At 51.7% G+C, this 21,061-nt stretch overlaps 1 protein-coding gene across 1 annotated transcript in view; it reads left to right on the forward strand.

Moving 5' to 3' along the window:
- The first annotated feature begins 831 nt into the window (after positions 1-831).
- AR (androgen receptor) overlaps positions 832-21,061 on the forward strand; it is a 55,076-nt gene continuing 34,846 nt past the window's right edge. The window contains exon 1 of the mRNA XM_061445563.1: positions 832-2,027. Coding sequence (XP_061301547.1) covers positions 1,057-2,027 — 971 coding nt within the window. The 5' untranslated portion in view covers positions 832-1,056. The remainder of the gene's footprint in view (positions 2,028-21,061) is intronic.

Raw genomic sequence — 21,061 nt, forward strand, 5'->3', positions numbered from 1 at the left:
TTCTTCATTTTCCCGACTGGCTCCACTTCTCCATTTACAACACGTTATTACTTTCCCTTTATCTCCAAAGGGATTGAAATTAATGGGCTTATTTTAAGCTACCTCAAATGACTGATTCCATTACCAGGTTGTCCGGGAATGGCGCCTACCAGAAGTTGCTCGAGGACTGTTAATTACAGGACCAGCAAGGGGAGCTCAAGCCTTGTTTGTGGTAGGTCCTACGCTAATTATGTCTGCTGGCGAGGTCATCGTCAGCCTGGTGCGTGAGCAGGGTGGTGGTACACCGGTCTGCTGGGTCTCGGCGGGGATGGCTGCCGTCGGACGGGGCGAGGGACACAACCTCCGTGCCCAGGAGGCAAAGGGGCCGGTGGAGCCCCCAGCAGGGCTCGGGCGGAGGGAGCTGCTGAGCTCCCAGCGAAAACGAGCGTTTTCCTGCTAATCCCGCTCAACGGCGCGCAGCGCATCACCCGGGGCAGGCGGAGCCGCGAAGGGAGCGGAGCCCCCGGAGCCGGGGCCGCCTACCGGGGAACGGGCACCAGGGCCCGCTGCAGCCGCGCCCAGCCGCGTTGCGCAGCTCGTCCCGTCCCGCTCCGCTCCTCCCGCGGGGGCCAGCACCGCTGAAGGCGCTGAGCCGAGAAATTGCAGCGGGCGCCGGCGGCGGCGCTGCGGGTCCGCGCTGCTCCAGGGCAGCCCCGCGGGACTCCGCTCCGAGCCGAGCCACGCCGCGGGCAGGGCGAGCGCGCTTCGCCCCTGCCGGGACACCGGGGAGTTCCCGGACTGCCCCGGCTGCGCGGGGCGTCCCCCCCCCTCGCCGCTCCGCCTCCCTCCGCCGCCCGCAGGCACCTGCCCGCTCTGTCGGTTCTAACTTTCGCTGCCTGTTCCGCGCCCCGAGCACCCTGTCCAGTGCTGCGGCGGGGATGGAAGCCGCGGGGCCGCGCCGCTGCTAACCGGTACGGCGGGCGGGCGGCCGGGGAGCTGCTGCCGGGGCTCTCCGGCTTCGCCTTGCCTGCCGCTGCTGTTTTCGCTGCCACCTTCGCTGCCCCACTCTGAGCGGGCATGGAGGTCCAGCTGGGGGTTGGCCGCGTCTACCCGCGGGCGGGCGGCAGGACCTTCCGCGGCGCTTTCCAGAGCTTTTTCCAGAGCGTATGCGAGGCTTTCCAGGCGCCGCGGGAGGAGCCCGGCGCCGGCCAGCAGCCCCGGCCGCCGAGCCCCCGGCCGCCTTACTCGCCCTCCTGCCTGCCGCCCCAGGAGCCCCGCGACGCCGGGAAAGCGGTGCCGGCAGGCGGCCCTGCCGTGGGCTCGCCTTTTCCCTGCTCCGGCGAGATGAGGGAGCTGCTGGGCGAGACGGGCGCGATGCCGCTGCCGGCGGCGCCCGAAGCCGAGCCGGCGCCCAAGGAGGACCCGCTGGGCGACAGCGCCAGGCAGCTCTGCAGGGCCGTGTCTGCCTCCATGGGCCTGGCCCTAGAGGCACCGACCGAGCCGCTGACCCGTGAGGACTGCATGTTCGCGCTGCCCGCCGGGCCGCCCCGTACTCCTCGCCCTGCCGGTGGGGACCCGCCGCAGGCACCGCCCGCTCCGGCCGCCTTCGCGGGCGCCGGGGCTGCCCTGGCCGTCGATGTCCCCGCCGGGCCGGAGCTCTGCCACGGCTCGCCGGAGCCCGCAGCGCGGCCGGCCCCCGTCCTCCGCCTGCCGCCGCACGCCCGCGTCAAGCTGGAGAGCCCGCCGGGGCCGGCGGCGGGCGGCAGCTGGGGCAACGTGTGCCGCTACGGCACCGAAATGGCCCCTCCGGGCCCCGCGCCGCCCTGGCCCGCCTTTCTCACCGAGGAGGGGCCGCTGTACGGGCCCTGCGCCGAGCCGTCCGCCGGGCCCCTCGGTTGCGGCCGCGGGCTGGCCGCAGACACCGCCGGCTTCCCCGCCGACACCTGGTACCCGGCGGGCCGGGCGCCTTTCGCCGTCCCGGCCGCCTGCATCAAGAGCGAGCTGGAGCCCTGGGCCGAGGGCTACGCCGGCGCCTACGGCGATGTCCGGTGAGTACCTCCGTCCCGCTGGCACCCCGTACTCCGCATCCCCTGTCCCTCCTCCCGCCGTCACCCTGCACCGTATCCATCAGTATCCTGTACCCGCATGGCACCGACACCCCGCGCCCCGTCCCGCAGCTGCTTTGCGGCGGATCTGAGCACCTCTGCCCCTGCTGCCCCAGCTGGGTTCGCATTTCCTCTGTCGGAGGCTTCCCGAGCCGTAACCGAGATGCTGCCTCTTGTGCCTTACTAGCTAGAATTATGCCAGAAATACCGCGCTGAACTCTCGGAATTCCCCGCCGTCCCCTTACGGCTGATTGCATTTATCCCGTTTCATTACACCTCTGTTATCCCCCTTCCCTCGGCTGCGGTAAGTATGCAGGAACAGGGGTGCTGCGCTTGAAGCACGGACCGATGGTTCAGATCGAGTTAAAATTCCCCCTGCGCTTCCCTCGGCTGTGAGCCGGACGCGTGGGGAATGAGCCGACCTGAAACTGCTGGTGTATAGGCAGAGAAATACTGGCTGGGCTTTGAAGCTTTGTTCTAAATACAGATAGGAGATACTTTTTAACATAGAGATAGAAAAGTATTTAGAGATACAGCAGAGGATGAAAGATTTGTTTGAGAAGGATTCAGTGAAAAGCTTTGAAAAGCTTTTTTTTTTTTTTTTTTTTTCTGGTGGATTAACCTCAAAGAAAGAGACTCCCTGTCCCTGTGAAATAGGTATACACCATAAACCAGTGGGCATGCTGCCTTGGCACCTCTCATCGTGGCAAACTGCATTACTGCGCCAGGGAATGGCCACAGCTGATGGAAGCTGGAATGGGGGGGGTGACCCTGGCCACAGGTGGTTGATATGGACTCACCTGGGTTTTGCATCGGTGAAGTGCCATGTCCAAGTGCTCACTGTGAGGAGCTCTGGGAGGAGCAAAGACTAAAATGAGCAATTAAACTTTCCCTTTAAATAAGCACAGGACAGCTGCTCATGCTTCTGTGCTTGTTCTGCTTTAAAAAGCTCACAGCTTTATTTGGGGAGTGTGGTAATTATCATCCGCTCAGTAATTTACTTGTGGATTTTATGAAGAAGTTGAGGGCTTGGCAAAAAAAACCCAAAACATAAAAACCAAAACCGTAAAAGTAAGAAGAGGTAAAAGTGAGTCTGGCTGCGAGTGTTGTACCAGGGCAGAAGCCATGTGTGTCTTCTGCTGGGGTCTGGATAAATCTCTGCTGAAATCAGTGCAGAGTGAGTGGGGATGAATAAAGTTGGAAAAGCTCATCTGCCCCAATGCTGGCAGTGGATGATGCAGGTTTTTGGTAGCAGGAGGCTCAGCCTTGGCCATGGTTTGTTTGCCCGTGAAGCCTGTGCAGTCAAATCCTGCACAGAGGGTAACACTGTGTTAACAAACACTGGTTTGGGCTGGTGTGGTGGTCAGGCAGGGAGCCGCATGAGCTGGACCTGGCCAGCAGGTGAATTTTGCCCCAGTCTTGTCTTAGAGATAAATGACGTTTCCCTCATTCCTATGGGAAGTGCTCTATCTTCCTCTTCCTCATGGCTCCGTTCAGCATGCTGTGTCTCTGTCCTCGTTTCCCTGGCACAGCGGTTGTGGAGGGTCTGTGCTCCTGCTGGCAAGCTTCTGCCGGGGTTGTGAAGTCAGAGTTAGCACAGCAAACTGTCAAAATACCAATATCTTGTCCTTTGAACTGCAGCACTAACAGCTCCTGCCAGGGCATGAGGGACTCAAAGTCCTAATACCCTGTATTAACATGCAGTTTCAAAATGCTGAAAGGAAAGCAGAACCCTTCTTTGTGGTGTTGAAGATATAAGTGTCATCGCTGCCAGGTTTGTATTTCATCCTAGCAAAAACCCCATTAAGTTTACACTGTGCTGCCTGTCAGTTGCCATGGCTTTTAATTTTCCCATGGATAAGATATAGACACCCCTCACAGAGCCAGTGCAGTGAGCAGTGTCTGCTGCAGCTGAGGCTGATGGCAGCAGGTCCTGTATCAGCTTCCAAGGCAGCAATGCTTGTGAGGAAAAAGGGTCACGGGAGCTAAACCACTTTATAGCAAAGTTCCCTTGCTGAAGGCTGCTCTGTTTTGGACCTGTACTCCCCCGCTAGCTCCTAGTGCTGGGTTCCAGATCCTGCCCTGTGTGGCATTGCATACAAAGCTTTACCCTCTCAGCCTGGGAAAATGTGGTATCAGCGTTTTCTTTGGGAGCGGTGGGGGCATTTCTGCAGCTCGCTGCAACTTCACCAGCCTAAGGAGATCTCGCTGCAGATCCCTGTGCCATGGCAGTGCTGGCAGCAGTAGCTGCAGGCGCAGCCCACTCTCCTTTGAAGAATAAGGAGCATTTTAAGGTGTGTTGCTCCAAGTTCTTTCCCTTTTTGAATGGTCCTGGCTTGTGCTAGTGGGATCACATCTCTTCCCTCCAAGGTGAGCCTCTCTTTGAAACCCCAGCTCTGCCCTGGTGCAGTCTAGGTTAGGTATAGATAGGCTGGTTTAGAGACAAACACCCCCCAAATGTGTGACGCAAAAGCATGAACAGTTTCTTAATATCTGGGGGGAATTGTTTACATTTTTCTTTTGTATAAACTACCACCAGTTTCAGTTCTAGGGTTCCAAGTAGAAGCGTTTACCTCTGAAGCCATGAGAGAGGGAGGCCGGGCTGCTTCATGGATCGTGCATAGAAAACTGGGTGCTGGCTTCCACCTCAGTGTGGGATGTTCACAGCTCATGTAACAAACCGTGTCCAGTATCAGGGACTGCCTCAGATCCAGCAGGGCTGAACGAGGTACCCTGAGGGGGAGCACTCCTGGCCTGTCCATGGGGTGATTGGTGGTCTCCAGGCACAGGGTACGGTGGGATGCAGTGTAGGATGGCATCTTGGACCACGTGGATCCATGACTGCTCCCTGCCCCTTTGATGGGGAGGGATTTGTCAGTGTTTAGAGCCACTGAAACATTGTACATGAGACTTACACAGGAGACAAAGTAGGCATTAACGCAATCTGATTTAATTTAAAGCTTTTGATATGGTGTGCCTGATTGAAGGAGTAATGCTTATGTATAATTAGCAAATTAATCCAAGCTTTTGTTATGCTGTGGACTTATAGCTGTTTATCTTTGTGCTCTGGTTATTGCATAATTACTACCAGCAGTCTTGGATGTAACTAAATAACCTGTTTTGAGAGTGAAATGCAGCATTGATAGAATAAATCCAAGGTAATGGCATCAAAAGGACTTCTCAGACCAAAACACAGTGGTAGGTAAGTGGTGTGGGCCTGTTTGGTTTGAGCTAAAGTGGAATCAAAGAAGGAGCTATTGCTGAAGCAATGGAAACAGAGGCGATACAGGAATTTAGAGGGTAATTGTATGAGGAAAGTCTAGCTGTCCGTGGTTTCAGATGGGATTTAAGTGGCATTTGCAGTTACTACTGTTACCTGTTTTGGTATCCCTGTGTCTGGTGGTCACACCTACCTGCAGATTCCTTTCTTCAGTTTGGATGTAATCCACCTGGGAGAGTGCCAGGTGTTTATGCATCACCTGGCATAATGACTGCATAATCCTGTTGTGGCCAACTATGTAATTGTGATACCTCTGCAGATAATACCTGTAACAATTTCTGCCTGTTGAAGGAGGAGGTAAGATTCCAGTAACAGGGTCAAGGGTGGGTTACTGCACTAACAGATGGGACAAGAAGGGAGGCTGTTCTCCAGGCTGGCCTTAGCCCCTGGGAGGGTCTGGGGACACTCAGCTCTTTGCAGGCAGGACTCGGAGCCCTTGGGAAGGGGGTGACCCTCTCACCAGCCATTTGTCTGTATAACCTTTCTGCTCAAGCGAATGGTGATGTTAAGTAAATATTTCTTTGGAAATCGAGCCGTGCCAGGAAGAATGCAGTTTCTGAAGCCCACCCCTTTGGCCAGCTTTGTAATAGGTACTTGTGGTGTGCAGATGCTGGTACGGATCCACAGATGGCAAGCCTTGGGAGGCTGGGAAAGTTGTGCTAAAGCTTTCTGATGGTTCCTGATAAAAGGAGAAGAGAAAGTACAGAATGAAATCCTTCCTCATCTCCTTTCAATTCTTGTCCCTAACAACAGGGATGATAAGGTTGGTTTAAACACAGAATAAAATGCCAGTCCTGCACCAGCACTGTATCTGGTTTAGATAACTCAAGACTCCTTTAAATGTGACTTGGCAGGTTCCCAGGCTATGTCAAGATGCTTATCAGTCACAGCTGGAGTTAAGGTTTGAAGCGAGTGATGTGCTGAGACCAGGTAACTGGAGTAGCTGGGTTGTTGAAGCTCTGCTCGAGTTGTATTCCTGGAGGACAGGGACAGGGGCAGGTGCAGTGAACCCCATGTATATGAGGGAGCATGGCACGACGGGCACTTCCCCACACTGCCCTGGGAGCACAGCCGTTGCGGCTCCTTCCCTTGCTGCCAGGAGCTGCTCACTGAAGAGCTGAGACACGTGAGCCAAAGCTTGTTTATTTTCTACCCCACTTACCTAGTTGACTTGTTTTAAGTGCGTTTAGAGAGTGCCGATTTAGATCGGCCTTTGCTGTGAGTTAGTTTTCATTCAAACTGATAAATGAGACTATCACACAGTGGTGTGAGGGCAGGAGGGGCCCTTTGGAAAGATGGGCTGTTTGGTTTGGTGCTGGGCACACGCGAGTCTGCTCCAGGAGCCTGTGCTCTGCTGGCAGAACGCAGGCAGGGGGACTGGCTGTTTTGTCCTGAAGACGCCCAGAGCGTCCCAAAAACCCCTCTGCACTGGTGGGACCACAGCCTGTGTGTTACCACGCTGGCTGAGCCCATGTCCATTAAAAAAGTATTGATGCTTTCCATCCTCGCTCTGGTCTGTGCATGCCGAGTGCCATGCTGGAGGTGAAAGCTCTGTCCAAGGGGCTGGCACCGCCCTTTCCTTTGCCGTTAAATTGGGATTTACATCTGTGGCAGTGGATGAAGGAAAAATAACAATTTCCAGTGTTATTTATTTTCCAGCTTGCTCCTTCCACGCAATTGCTGTTTGGTTCTGGGGTTTGTTTGCATGCCCACAGCTTATACCAAGTATCATAAAATGGTCTCTTCTTTTTCCCCTCCCTCTTCAATCTGTCCCTCCCTCTCTTGCTGGTTCTCCCACTCTCCAGCTCTCCCTTTTCCATTGGAAAGGGGAGATGCACTGCCTTGTTAAGGATAGGCTATGGAGGGCGTACATGCTCCGTGGGGTTGTGTGTGGGACCGGCCACGCCACTCGTGCAGCACAAAACATCTCTTTGCCTTTTCACCAATTCATTATAAAACTGTTCAAGGACAGAATTTGCTCCATCCTCTTCTGCCCATGTCTTGAATTTTTGAACTCTTGTACCATATGGAAACTGGTTCCAAAGTCTCTTGCTTGATAGCAGCAGTGATTACTTCTCCCCCTCCCCGTTTCTTTTAAATGCCATTTGCAACAATAGGGTAAGTTCTACATGATACTTGGCATAGAAAATACTAGCTAAGAATTCAGACAATTTCATTAGAGAAATAATGCATAAAAAGCTTTAAAAGCATTGGTGAATGGGTTATACTGGCATTCTGTGTGCTCTGGCCTGTATTACTGAGGATTTCAGGCCAGGAAGCTGTGAAAGATTTGCCCATGACATCTATTCTTCTCTGTGTGCAGCTTTTGTGTTTTTTTCCTGCTGCTTGCAGCATTCACCGGTATTTGTTACACAGGTGATAGCTGTGCTTCATGGTACTTCTTGGTGTTCCTGTTATGAGAACTTCATTCCAGTCAAAGAGAGCTGGTTAAAAATTGGTTGTGATTTCATGCTGGTTTTTTGAGAGCTGAAGGGCACTACATGTCAAAGTACTGATTGTGACTGAGAGAGAAAGCACGTATTGTAGCCCATGTAGGATCCTCTGGCTTCGTACATTGCTATGCCTGGAAGAAAACAACCTGGTGCACAGTTGTGCCTTTCCACATGCATTCCATTTTTGCAAGGCTGGGGTAATGGGCTCCAGCCCCTGGTGCAGGATCCTCGCCACAGGGATGGGCACCAGCCTCTGGACCAGGATCACCACTGCTGGGCTGGGCACCAGCCTCCCAGGGCAGGATGACCCCCTCCCTGAGGACAGCTCTTCCGTGGGGCTGTTGCTGCCCGTGGAGCAGGAGGATGATGCTGTTTCTGGTGGGCACCTGGCAGCATGGCTGTGCTTGGTGATCATCTGTCACTATGCTGTGAACATCGTGGTTGGCATGAGGCATACATGGGGGCTGTACCACGGTGAGGAGCCCAGGAGCTGCTGGTGGGTTTGGGGGTGCTTGCCTCAGGCGAATGCCGCTGCTGCCGGCGTGTCCATGCAGCATGGAGCAGGCAATTCCTGGAAGTCTCTGCCTCCCACCCCTCGCTTCAGACCGAGGAAAGTGTGGGACAATCCGGGCTAGAGTTAAGGCATAAACAGTGTAGCGAGGCAGTGAATGCTGGATGCCATCCACCGCCGGCCATGTGCAACTCCCCTCGCCTCCGCTGCAGGAACCCTCCAAGGCCACACTGCACTCGGCAGGAGACAACAGCTCGCTCTGTGTCCGTGCCAGGGTGATGCCTCTGAATAGCATCTCCCAGGCGAAGGGAAGATAAAGGCCTGCAGTGCTTCAAGAGTGAATTTCAGACGGGTGGTTCAGGGAAAAAACACGGTTAAAATTGGAGCTAATCAGAAGTCAGTGTCTCTATATGGTGGGGAAAAGAGCCCTGTGCTCCTGAACTGGGAGGAAAGCAAGCCATAAACATTGCCATTTATTGCAGGAAGGAATCGCAGAGTTTCATGAAACATTGGAAGGTTGGGTGTTTTGTTGTTTTGGGGGGTTTATTTTTCACTCACATGGGAACATCTTTTTTTGGTATGATGAAAGCAGTTCCATCTCACAGAGTTAAAAATAATTTGTAATAGAGAGCAGTAGTTCTTTGTATTTTTCTGTCATTTATATCGCAGATTCGCTAGGGGTGGAGGGGACCTCTGGAGATCGTGTTACTTACTTTCTATTGTCTCAGCACTGAGCTTCATTTATATTTTTAAGTCACTGTTTATAAAATGGCTGTCCTGTTTGCCGTGTCTGTATTGCCAGTTGTTATTCTGGCTGGCTTTTTGTCCGTGCTTGGCATCCTCACTAGTGGCTGTCCACAGACCTGCTCCACGGGCTGTTTAAGTTTGAAACGAATACTTTCCACTTATGCTTGTAGGCTAAAATTGCAAAGTTAAATACAAGAGGAAAAAGATCGTATTGTTTTATCATCCCATGCAACATCTCAAATTTATCAAACAGGCATTCACTGAAAGACGGCTGTTCTGTGGGAGGCTTTCTGCTACTTCTAGTAAACCTCGTTTGCTTTCTCTGAGCTGCTCTGCAGTCAGAGAAGTGAGCATCGTCTGCAGCTGCACCTGGCTGGTGCATGGGAACTCATGAGCAACATCCCTGAACATGCTGTACTGCTGTTATTGTTTACAGGGGTCCTGAGCAGCCTCTACCGCTTGTCAGAACCCTCCTTTCCCTCCGTTACAATTCACAGGAATCTTGATGTGATAACCCACTAAGCCTTACACCTCCACATACACCATAGCTCATAGAGGAGGGTTTTGGTGTTCGATATATTGCAAGATGCTCTGTGTGCCTTGAGGGGCATCAGCTTTGCGTGTTTTGCCTTATTGTGTGTTCCTCTGCGTTTTTGAGGTGTTAATAGTCTTGAACACATTTGCAAGTGGATAATAAAATAGGATGGCATTGTAAGCCAGATGGTAGCACGAAGCAAGCAGCATTGGATGAACCTGGCTGCTTGAGGGGTGTATGAGATGTGATCTTTTATTCCTCTTGCTCAGTTTACTTCAGCATTTTTGTGATTTAAGTGAATTTTCTTGGTTTTGAAGAATGTTTTCTGCAAAAGGAACATCTGCTCAAGAAACCAACACAAAGCAAACACCACAAAGTCATTGTGGACAGGCCATCTGACCTGTGCCTGCTGGGAAAGCACTTGTCTGGTGCCGTGGCAGTGTGGTGACGTGACACACAGGGCATGGGCATCTTCCTTTGTTATTATGCTTTGGTAGGATGTGAGTATTTGTCAGAGTGATCTTCCACCTTGGACAGACCCATTTCTGTACTGTATTCATAGGAATACAGCAATGGCAAAGTTTTCTGTGTGGGTGCCAGATGCTTTCCAGCTCTTTCCTTCCCTCAAGAGAGCCAGGAGACAAGATACGCAAGAGGCAAATGTCCAATCTCCCACTGAAACAGTGAAGCATTTACACCCTGTAAGCAATTAAGAGGCATGTACAGGCATGTCAGCTCTTAATATCTGGCCAGTGCCGGCATGCCATCCTGTCTCTGCCTTCCTCCTGTTTTCAGTTGTATTTCAAACTGAACAGCAGGACTGCAACTTCCTCTTGATGCCAGGGGCCGAGGCGGCTCTGAGCTGGACACTGGCACTGGTGGGGCACAGATGTAATGATAGGAGATGGCTGGTGGTCTTTTGGGAGTCTCTGCTTCAGCTGTACCTCCTCCTGCACAGGCTGGCATGGACACCAGCAGGGAGTACCTGGAAGATGCTGTCTGGCCAATGCAAATCCTGTGCATGAATGCAGGAGTGCTGCAGGGTGCCTGTGGGCAAGGGCACAGGCCCTTGAGGTGTGGGCAGGGCAGAAAGGACCCCCATGCATGGAGTTACTGTGGGGAAAGGAGGCGAGGTAAACCTCAGCTCAGCTGTGGTGCGGGGGCTGTGCTCTACCAGCCCGGCTGCCTTGGCATGGCACGGCAGGGCAGGCATCACACCAAAGCTTTGGGGAAGCAGCCTCCAGGCGGTCTGTGGGTCCCTGGGGACCTCTGGACTGCTTTAGTGCTCTGTGGAATATAATTGCCAATTATCTGTAGGTTTGGGTGTGCTAAACAGCAGGACTTGGCTGCGTCTGTGTGGATGAGCATTCCTGGCTTTTGGGTTGGAGTGACCTTGTCCAGCCTGGACTTGGTGACCTGGTGTTCGAGGCTGAATGCTGTGGGGAAGTCAGCCTCTGTTCGCTTTCCTGCCGTGGCAAAAAAGCAGTTTGGTCACTTTGGGATTTTCACTCGAGGCAGACTGGTGGCCCCAGTACGGATAGTGACTGCATGACGTGTGGACCAGAGCTGGGTTTATTCTTTTTACCAATAACAGTGGTACAATAATCTCATTAAAATAAAAAGGGACTGACCTAGTTGTCATGGCAAAGACTGGTGACAGAGGTTCTTATCCATACAGCTCTTCACTGCATCCACTACTGTCTGTTGTCTCTGCTGATATGCCTGTGTTGCTCATGCGCAGCTTAGCTCCTCTCCCAGCAGTGGGCACAGGGCAGAGCATAGGGGGAGCACCGCGTGGCAAGATGCCTTCCTCTGCAGTGCGTGTTTGTGGTTTTATTCTGCCTCAAAAATAACGATTGTGACCCTGTTTTTTCTCATGAGTATTTTTACGTGAGGTTCAGTGTATCCTCTAACAGTACTAAGAACGTTATCGGCACTAGTACGTTGTGCTTTTATGGCACTTTTCTTCCGCGGCACTTACAGCCCAGCAGCAATTTGTTTAGCCTCCAGGCAACCATGAAAAATATGTATTACTCCTTTTCTGTAGATGGGGGAGATGGGGTTTGTCACAGGCCAGTCGCTTTGGCAGCAGTTCCTCAGAACACACAACCTGCAGTGGTCTCTGGCAGTTATTGGTGGGCTCCAGGGGCCAGGCATGGGTTTGTGCTTGGCTTTGCGAGGGAGTCCTGCACAAGTGTACTCGTGCGCTGGACTTTGCACCTTGGCAATAGTCCTGTTTACTTTAGCAGACCCAAATGCTGTCCCCAGGGATGTGTGGCCCTGTCCAGCACTCAGACACCAGGACAGTATGCAGGACTGAGGTTACAGGGGTGCAGCATCTCACCTCAGGAGATCCGGACGGGAGCCTCTGCACTGCCTGGATGCCTGCAGGGGAGAGGGATGGTACCTGCAGTGGGGGCAGGCTTGGCTTGGGCTGTTCTCTTGCCACTGCTTTTTTCCTGTTTAATGCAATCTGAGCAGAAGCCAGGAAAGAGCAAGGTCACCCCATGGTCCTCTGCGGTTTGAAACTCCTCAGCCCCCCATCTGTGGAGGCCTCTTTAAATAAGAAGAACAAACAAAGTCAAATGCTGCCATGTCCTCAGAAGTGGTAAGATGATTTGTTGGGACACAGATGACAGCATCAGTGATTTTGCAGTATTATAAGTCATCTTAAAAATATATCTAACCTCTACAGGTATTTATAGCTGCTGCCCTTTGCTGGAGCAGCAGGCACCCATCCTACTGGGGGATGAATTGGATGACACCCAGCTCCTGGCATCGACAGTGCCTGTATGAGTGGATCACACCTTAAACTCTGCACATCTCCTGATGACTCTCCTGTGCAACCAAAAAGCAGCAAGTGGAGCATGCCATAATAAGTAAAAACCTAACAGTCCCCAGTGAAGAGCCATGGATAAGCCCATGTTTAGGCTAGAGGGGCTGGTTGGTGCCTACACTGTGCTACCCAGAATGTGAGCTGTGTGATGCCATGGACCATGCTGAGCATCTCAAGATTGCAGGCAGGGTGGCTGCTGCTCCCAAAACAACTCTGAGAGCAAGAAATATGTCTTAAATAAGGCTTAGACAGTGCAGCACCACCAGTGTTGGGAAACCAGTTGTTTCTGTGCAGGGCATCCTTTGCTGCAAGAGCGAGGGAGCGCTGCAAGCAGCCATCCTGCACAGCAGCCGGGGCAAGCAGCCTGGCATGTGTGACTGTGCGTGACTTAGTGATGGATCTGCACCACAGAGAGATGGACTTTGGGACACACTCCCCATGTGCCTGGGCTGGCAGAGCCCTGGTCATGCCATGCAGAATGTGGAGAACTGCTCCAGTGCACCATGCATTGTCCTGGCCACTGGTTGTGTGCTGGGCATGGCCAGAGCTGTAATGATTATCTTTTTTAAAGTCTTCATCCAGGTGACATTGGGATGGTGTCCCGGGATGCTGACCGCCGTATCCGGGGTGTCAGCACCTCACGTGAAGCTCTAGTTGGCTTAAGCTGTAGCCCTGGCCATCTGATGTGCTGGCAATGCCCATAAATGCCAGAAGGGAGGCTGCAGATTTCCGAAATACACTTTAGAGCCTCCATGGGACATACTCAGTCCCTGGGACAAGGTGAAAACACACTGGACTTAGCTGCTTTCCCTCTCTGTTCCTACTGGTTGGGGAGGGCATTAGAGAGCTGTCTGTTGCCTTCCAAAGGTAATACTTCACTTACTTTTCTGGTGTTTTCTCACCAAAGCCTTCAGCAGTTTGCCTGGTGTTACATGTTTCAGCTGCCCTCGCTTCTTTGCTGGTTAGAAATGGCAGGAGAAATGCTTTGACCTTGGCCTGTGTGCTGAGAACAGAGCCCAGGCACAAATTCTTGTATCAGTAATTTCCTAGAGAAGGCTCCTGCCTCCTCCCTCTCCCCGTCTATCTGGAGCGGGCGGCAGCAGCATCCACATGTTTCTGACGTGCCATTGGGGAGGGTTGGACAGCCTCTCTCGGCAGCTCCTCTTCCCTCTGACAAGAGAGAAGGGGAGAAAAGTAACTTAAGTGCAAATCAGGTTAATTGCTTTCGTCTGGATGGCGATTAGGTGCCTTAACTGGAAAATGAGATACTGTGTGTGAATATTATTTGGATGATCTACATTCTTTCTTGGATCATGTGTGTGTGCGTTTGTGGGCATGTGTCCCTTCTACCCGCGGACACAGCATGTGGGTTTTGTATGCCTGCCCTCTTCTTGTATAAGTAACATCTCCATCCCTTGCCCCGGTGCCTGCAGCAGTCTGTCTGCAGACAGCTTCTGTGGAGGATATGTGGAGAAATGGGTGCTTGGCACCGTACCCTCTGTGGGAGGGAGTGCTGGTGTGGGCTCCCCTAGCTGGGGGGGGCTCTGTGAGTCTCTGTGCATGGGCATCATGGGGCTTGGTGTGAAATCAGCATCACTTCTTCTCACTGTTCAGACACAAAGTTGAGAACTAACCCTCCAGGTTCCCTTCCCTTCTCTGGCTGTCTGGAAGCACCAGCTCCGTGCAGCTAGGCAGGTCTAGGTGGGACATGTCCAGCTCAGGTCTGAAGCCTGGAGCTGTGGGTCCTGCAAGGGCCATGTCCCCTCCTTGGCTGACTCCAGGCTTTGTCCCTGTGCGTGCTCGTACGGTTCAGACCATCTGAGGTTGTCCCAGTTAGATTAGCCTTTTCACATGGATTTAGTTTTTTGGCTTTCAGTTATTTGCTTAGTTTTTATGTGCCCCCTGTGGTTGAAAAGTCTTTCCCTGATAATATGATTTTCCACTTGAAAAGAAATTTAGATGTGTTACTTCCCAATCTTCTCCCAAGTACCCAGGAACATCTTTAAATGATTAGGAAAAAAAATAGTATCATCACAGGGAATTTTTCCCATTCTTGTTTACAGCAGAGCCCGTGCCAAACACCAGATCCTTGTTTCTTGGCCATTTCAGAGGATGGCTTTGAAGGGGGAGCCAAGCAGGGAAGTGCTGGGGCACCTGCACATGCAGCATCCTCCCCTTGTAGCTGTGCTGAGGGTGGGATGAGACTGGGCTGAGGGTAGCAGCTAACAGGGGCCTTGGGGCAGCAGTTCTCCCTTTGTTCAGCTCACCCTCTGGTTTGCCACGTTGGTGCTTAAACAGTTGAATTATGGCCCCAGTTGGAATAGTTGTCCATATCCTGGCAGGGGTAAGGTGGCAGCCTGAGGTTAGCAGGGCAGTGGGCCAGTCCCTCTGGGTGCTGCTTCTCAGCTGACAAAGGAGGCTCCGTGTGTCCTGTGGGTTCCCCTGGGATCAGGGTGATCTGTTTGCTCCTGGCTGGTGGGGAAGACGGGACTCTGCCTTCCCCACACCCTCTGGCTTCCCAAGACTTTGGGTTAAGGTGGGCGCTTGGCTGCTTTGGCAGCTTTGTCCCAAGATGACTTATCTTGCTGCTTGCTTAAAAAGAGAATTAAAAGAATGCTCTCAAGGCTAGGAGGCCTAAAATTAGATGTGGCATCTGTGTTTTGGTTTGCAGGCAGGCTTAAAAGAAAACGATTTCAGGCTGCTTTCATTCTTTGCCTGCTCAGAGGAGCGAGGCAGAGGCGAAGCGGAGGGTGCCAGGCTCCTAAGTGATTGCACAAGCGCCTCAGCATTCCGAGGGCATTGCAGCCCTGCAGGGCTGGCATGTCTGCAAGCTTCAGTGTCTCTCTGTGGTTTCAGGGGTACATCCTATGCACGAGAGTCCCCTGGGAGAAGCTAAGAGGTGCTGCTGCAAGGTTCTACCCTCGCTCTGTCCCAAGAAATGCTTTCAATTCCCAAAATGACAGGTCTGGCTTGTCTGTGCCTTGTGTCTCTTAAAGGGTGCACCACCATCAAGGCGCTGTTTCCCTGTCCATGCCAGGCTGGGATGCCCTGTGTTTTCTGAGTGTGCTGCTGCCAACGTTGGTACCAGCACAGCTCACTGCTCATCCTGTCCAGCCTCATGGGTGGATGTTAGCCAGTTGCTGCAGAATGCTGAGGAATTTGCCTCTGTGTTGCTGTGTTGTTGAGATCAGGCCTAAGAGTGCCAAGAAGACCATAGATATGTGAAACCTTCATTATAACTTCTGTGTTTACTCCTTACGAGATGACTCAAAGCATGATCTGCTTTGAGGGCGTGGGCAGATGATATTGCGTAAGTTGTGAAGTCTCCTCTAGAAAACAAGTGGTTTGCCAGCAGAGATGAACAGAAATTTTGGAGATGCAGCTTCTGCCTGCTTCCAGACATAATGAGGAAAAGCATTTTTATGCCCCTGCAGCTGTGTCTCTGCAAAGATGCAGTCTTGGTATAAACATGCCTAAAAATAAACCCAGCTGTGCCAGTAAGTTATGGGACCAGCTGAAGTTCCTACTGAGACCAGCCCAAAACCCCCACTGCAGGCTCTCAGCTACTGGCTGCAGCTGTGTCAGCGGTGGGGCATGGCACAAGAGCTGGCATGGATGGGTGAGCCACTGTGGCGAGTCCTGGCATCCTGCTGCAGTACTGGGTGCTGCAGGACAAAGGGTGGGAGGCAGGAGCCACTCTCTGAGCTGGATGTTTCTGTTTCTTCCTCTCTTCCCCATCCATCCCCAGAGCTGCTGTGCTTTGCTGGGAGGAGGAAGAGGAGGAGGGTGCTGGTTCACCTGCAACGGGGGGGTGCGAGAGACAGCAGCAGTGGTCCTCTGAAAGGCAGCAATGCCGCCGTTTGCTTTGCTGCCTGTGCTGGCAGGTCTCACTCTGATGGTGTGCCTTCCCAGTTGGGTGCCTCCAATCTTAGTGGTATTTTGTGGTCTTCTCATTTTTAAATACTAGATTTCTTGGTTGTCTGTCATCTGCCTGTTTTCAACTCAAGCTTCATCCAGCAGAGAAATAAAAATGCAGAACTTGAGGCTCCAGTTTTTATAGCAGTATTTCCACTGCCAAATAATGTGGGGAAAATATTAGGTGTTTTAAATATCAGAGTCTGGAAATGAATCCTGACATCTTTCAGCAGTCCAGCTAGGAGCCCTGTTCCAGCAGGTACTCTCCTCCAGGGCACAGCTGAAGGTGAGCTCCTCAGGCCCCTGCCTTGGGGACCGAATGGCTGGCTTACACGAGGTGCTCTGGCTGTGCCCCATCACTGGACGCAGGTCTGTGTGTGTTGGGGGACCATGGGGCCTCTGCAAGCCTCCCCTTGGTCCTGTTCCCTGCCTGTGAAAAGAAAAGTCTCAGAGCAGGTATTGTTCTACAAAGGCTTTGTGAGCAGGGGCTACTTCTCTGATTTATAAATGCAGTGCAGGCATTAAGATCCGTATCCGACAAAAACAAAAGAAACATTAATCAAGGTGTTTGGACGGGATGACCTTTGAAGGGCCCTTCCAACCCAAACCATTCTATGATTGTATGAATCTGAACGTGCGGGGTGTGCGGAGAGAGGAGCTCTGGTCTTCAGCCCCAGTTTTGCTGATCTCTGTGATTGTGCACCCTTGGCAAGCCCTGGGAGAGGACAGGATTCCTCCTGGCAGAACCCCTCCTGCCCAGGGAGCGCTGCATGGGTGCCATCCGACGTGCAAGGTTCCTCCTGGCAGAACCCCTCCTGCCCAGGGAGCGCTGCATGGGTGCCATCCGACATGCAAGGAGCTGTGCTGTTGTCATGGCCAGCCATGGCTTTGGCAGTCTCCAATGTCCCTTCACAGCTCCAGCACTCATGGGATGCTGAGGGTGGCTCTTGCTGGGGAAATCGAGCTGGCTCAGGCAGGGAGACGTTCTGTTGCCTCTGGACATCTGCACCACAGACTGAGCATTGTGAAGAGCCACCAAGGAACTCGCGTCGTCTTTTCTTGAGTGTTTAATAAATATCATCATGCTTAGTTTTCCAGAGGGAAAGAGAAATGCCTTCTAGAAAAGCAGACTGTTGTTAGTACGCTGTACTACACGCCTGAGATACCCTGCCAAGTACAGCCACAGCCAGGATGCTTCCGGAGTGACTGTAAGCCAGCACTCCCTGACTGGCACAATGGCTGTGTTTCTCGGAGCATGAAATTTATGGATCAAGATCAACTAATTATTTGTGATTTTCTATATAGGCATGTATTCTTTTTGCCAGCAGAGATGGATTTGAGAAGGGAAGATTATGGTGTGGGTTAAACTAACTAAAAAATATTAGTTGGGACAGGATGTTTCGCTTGGGAAATGAGTCGGGCTCCCTGTGCACTGAGGACATCAAGGTCTTGTCCTTGGAGGCTCTTGATGTCTCTGCAGTCGCCAGGACAATCTGGCGCACAGCAATGACCTCGGGGTGCTCGTCAGGGCTGAAGCCTGCTTGATTACTCCTGTTTTGCTTATTGTCCCTTTTATGCTTCATAATTAGGTGAGTTTCCATCTTAAGTAACCTTGCAATACGGTTATGCCATCTCTTTGTAGACACCTCCTCTGCCTGAAGGAAATCAAGTGCTTCATCTTCCCTAAGCTGATGTGTTAACTGGAGATTGGGTTTGGAGGCAGAAGTTTTGGTCTTGATTCTGTGTACAAAATGCAGGCAGCAGCCTATCACAGGCTACTGGTGTGATGCAGAGGCTGCAGTGTGGCTTTGCATTTGCATACCTGCCTCCTTTCACCTTTTCAGCCTCATTTTCTGCTTCTTAGGGATGACTGGAAGCTGAGAGTTAGTGATGGCCATTAAAACTGGGAGACGCCCCAGTGGTTTGGGTTGTGTCACAGCTTCTAACATCCATCCTGTTAATAGGTGTGCTATGGCTCGGCTGGTTGGGTGGCAGTTTGGGAATAGTCCCGTGGGTGCTGTGACAAAAGCTGCTCCATAGGCCAAGGGCAGCCGGTTTCCCTGCAACTCCAGGCTGGAGCCACCTTATTGTGCAGCAGAGGGAAGCAAAACAGGAAGGAGAGGTGGGGCTTCAGATTGTGCCTGGGACCCAAAAATAAACTGTCAGAAAGAGCAAATAGAGTATTTGAAAAGAAAGGGGAAAAAAAGGTAATTTAATTTGGGAGATTTGCGAATGGCTGTGTGCAGCTGTGCGTGTTGAAGTTGTTTGTGCCCCCTAGGGTTGGGAAGCAGCCTTTGAGCTGTTGCCTGCTGCTGCTGTCCCTGGTGCCTGCTGGTGCCTTACCTGCTGCCTTCTCAGCTGGAGCACTGTTGTTGGGAGGACCTTCTCCCTGAGGGCATGATGGTTCTGCCTGCCCTCATAGCCTGGGACATTTAGAGAACCCACTGTCATCTGCTAATGTTTATTTAAATCTGAGGAAGATCAAGTTCCCATATATGTTTACCACAGACGTGTCCCTGTGGTTCACACTGTGAGCTGTTCTCTGCTCTCTCAAGAGATGCTATCTTGCCTTTGCCTCTGGCAGTTATACATGAAAACAAGGCATGGCAGGTTTAGAAACATATTCAAGGACTATTTAGGAAAAGGAAATAAATTCAGTGTAGAAGGCTGCATGTTTATAGATTAAACTGCTCAAAGCATTTTAACAGATGGGACACTAAAGTTTCCGTGCAGGCCTTATTATCGGAATCAGTGTGGCTTAGTGGCTGTGGGTTGAAGAGTCAGTTCAGCTCTGGCTGAAGCTGGTGGCAGTGAAACAGGACCGTGCAAGATGATGGGAGATACTTGCCTGAAGCAAACAGTTGAGCTCTTATCTAAGGGTGGGTCTTGCACCTTGCTGTGATTCATAGACAGACCATGAACCCATGAATCCATCGCTCCAGGCGTGAGCCAGGCAACATCACTGATGGAAAGCCCATTATTTTTAATACTTTGAAAATGTTGTGCACAGACAGTGGCATTTTAAAGGCAACGTTTACAACTGGTAACATCGCAGTATCTCAGAAATGGCAGGTTTTGAAGTGACTGTGCAGGATTCTGCGTTAGCAGAGTTTGTGTGCAAGTGCCTGTTCAGTTCATGGCTCAGCATCTTCTTGAGCATTATGGACAGCCAGATTTTTAGATATGGCGTTGTGAAGGTACATACGCTTTCCCCAGAGGACAAGGTGTGTGACCAACAGTGCTCTACCCTGGATTCCCAGCTGATGGCTGGTTAGGCTGGGATGAGCTGGGGTGCGTGGCAGCCACTGTGGGTGGGCAGGCAAATCCTGATTAGGGATGCTCCAATCTGAGCTGGTCAGGAAGTGAGCTGATGCCACAAGGAGGTTGTACCAGCTGTGAAGGCACAGCCTTGTCAAGAATAGTACTGCAGCATTTCAATTCGGTCTGGTGCAACTCTTTGTGTAGTTTTAACATGAAAAATGTAGTCAAATTGAAGAGCGAAGGAGGTGCTAATTGTGTTTGTTCTGGTATGCCAGAGTGATGGAAAGCAGCATAAGGAATATGTATTGTATTATATTAACATGGTGAATTGATTAACAAGTTAATCTTATTCAGTCAGGTATGTGTAGACTGCAGAAACTATGCAGATAAAGCTGCACACATACTTTTTTGTGGTCTCTTATAAATTGGAAGTTGTCAGGGGAGGGCAGTTGTGCCTTGGCTGCTCTTGGGTAGGGTGCGCTCTGTATTGTCAAGGTGGAAACTTTCTTTGTGGGTTATAAAAGGTGGTTGGCTTCTCTTTTATCCATGATTACCCTTGTTTTTCTGGGTGTGTTGTGAAATCTGGACTGTACAGTGAAAGTAATTATTGACAAAAAAACTGCAGAATCATAGTTCCTATTCTTTCAGCAATATTTGCACGTGGCAGGAGCTCCATGGACTCTCCATTTCCTCAGAGAACCCTTCTGAAAGGACAATAAAATCTCTTTCTATAGCCAGAAGAGAGATACTGAGGTTTTTTTTTCTCTTCCCTGAAAACCACCATGCTCCACTACGAGCAGAACTGACCTTGGCCTTCAAGCCGCGTGCCAGGGCTGGAATCTCTGCCCTACGTCACCGCTGCAGCAGTTGTGTCTGCCCGTGCCACACTATCTCTTTGCTTTGGGTTTCTGAGGCACCGTGACACTTGCCATGCAGTATGCAAACTACAGTCATGCATTCTGGAGCATTCCGTGAGGTGCTCAAGGCTTCGTTTTGGCTGGTCGTGGTGTTCCTGGTGGCTTTGTGGGGTGGGTGCGATCAGCAGGTACTGATAGAGTAAAAAATTGCACTGGGGGGAAAGCTTTTGAGCAGCCCATCTATTGCAAGGTCCTCCCTGACCCTTGCATGGGACCTGCCCATGGGACCCCCATGCAGGTGGGTGTCTGGGCTCTGCCCAGAAAGCTGCCGTTCCACATGCCCCCGAGATCCCTGTAAGCCATGTTTTTTGGCTCATTGCAGTGTTACTACCAATGTGTTTTGCTAGCACCCTTGAAAGGTCTCCTAGAAACTGGAAAATAGATCATTAAAGGGTACCATTATCACAGCTCACTCTGAGTTGCTCACGTTCTATGGTTTTTTTTTTCCTTACAATTTTACCTCAAAAAATAAAAAAGAAGGTTAATTGGCAACTTTTTAAAATCAAGGACATCCCTGGGCAA

Source organism: Pezoporus flaviventris, unplaced genomic scaffold, assembly GCF_033815535.1.
Source record: "Pezoporus flaviventris isolate CSIRO_AGI_PZ_B2104156 unplaced genomic scaffold, CSIRO_AGI_Pfla_v1 ptg000005l, whole genome shotgun sequence".
In the NCBI taxonomy this organism is placed as follows: Eukaryota; Metazoa; Chordata; class Aves; order Psittaciformes; family Psittacidae; genus Pezoporus; species Pezoporus flaviventris.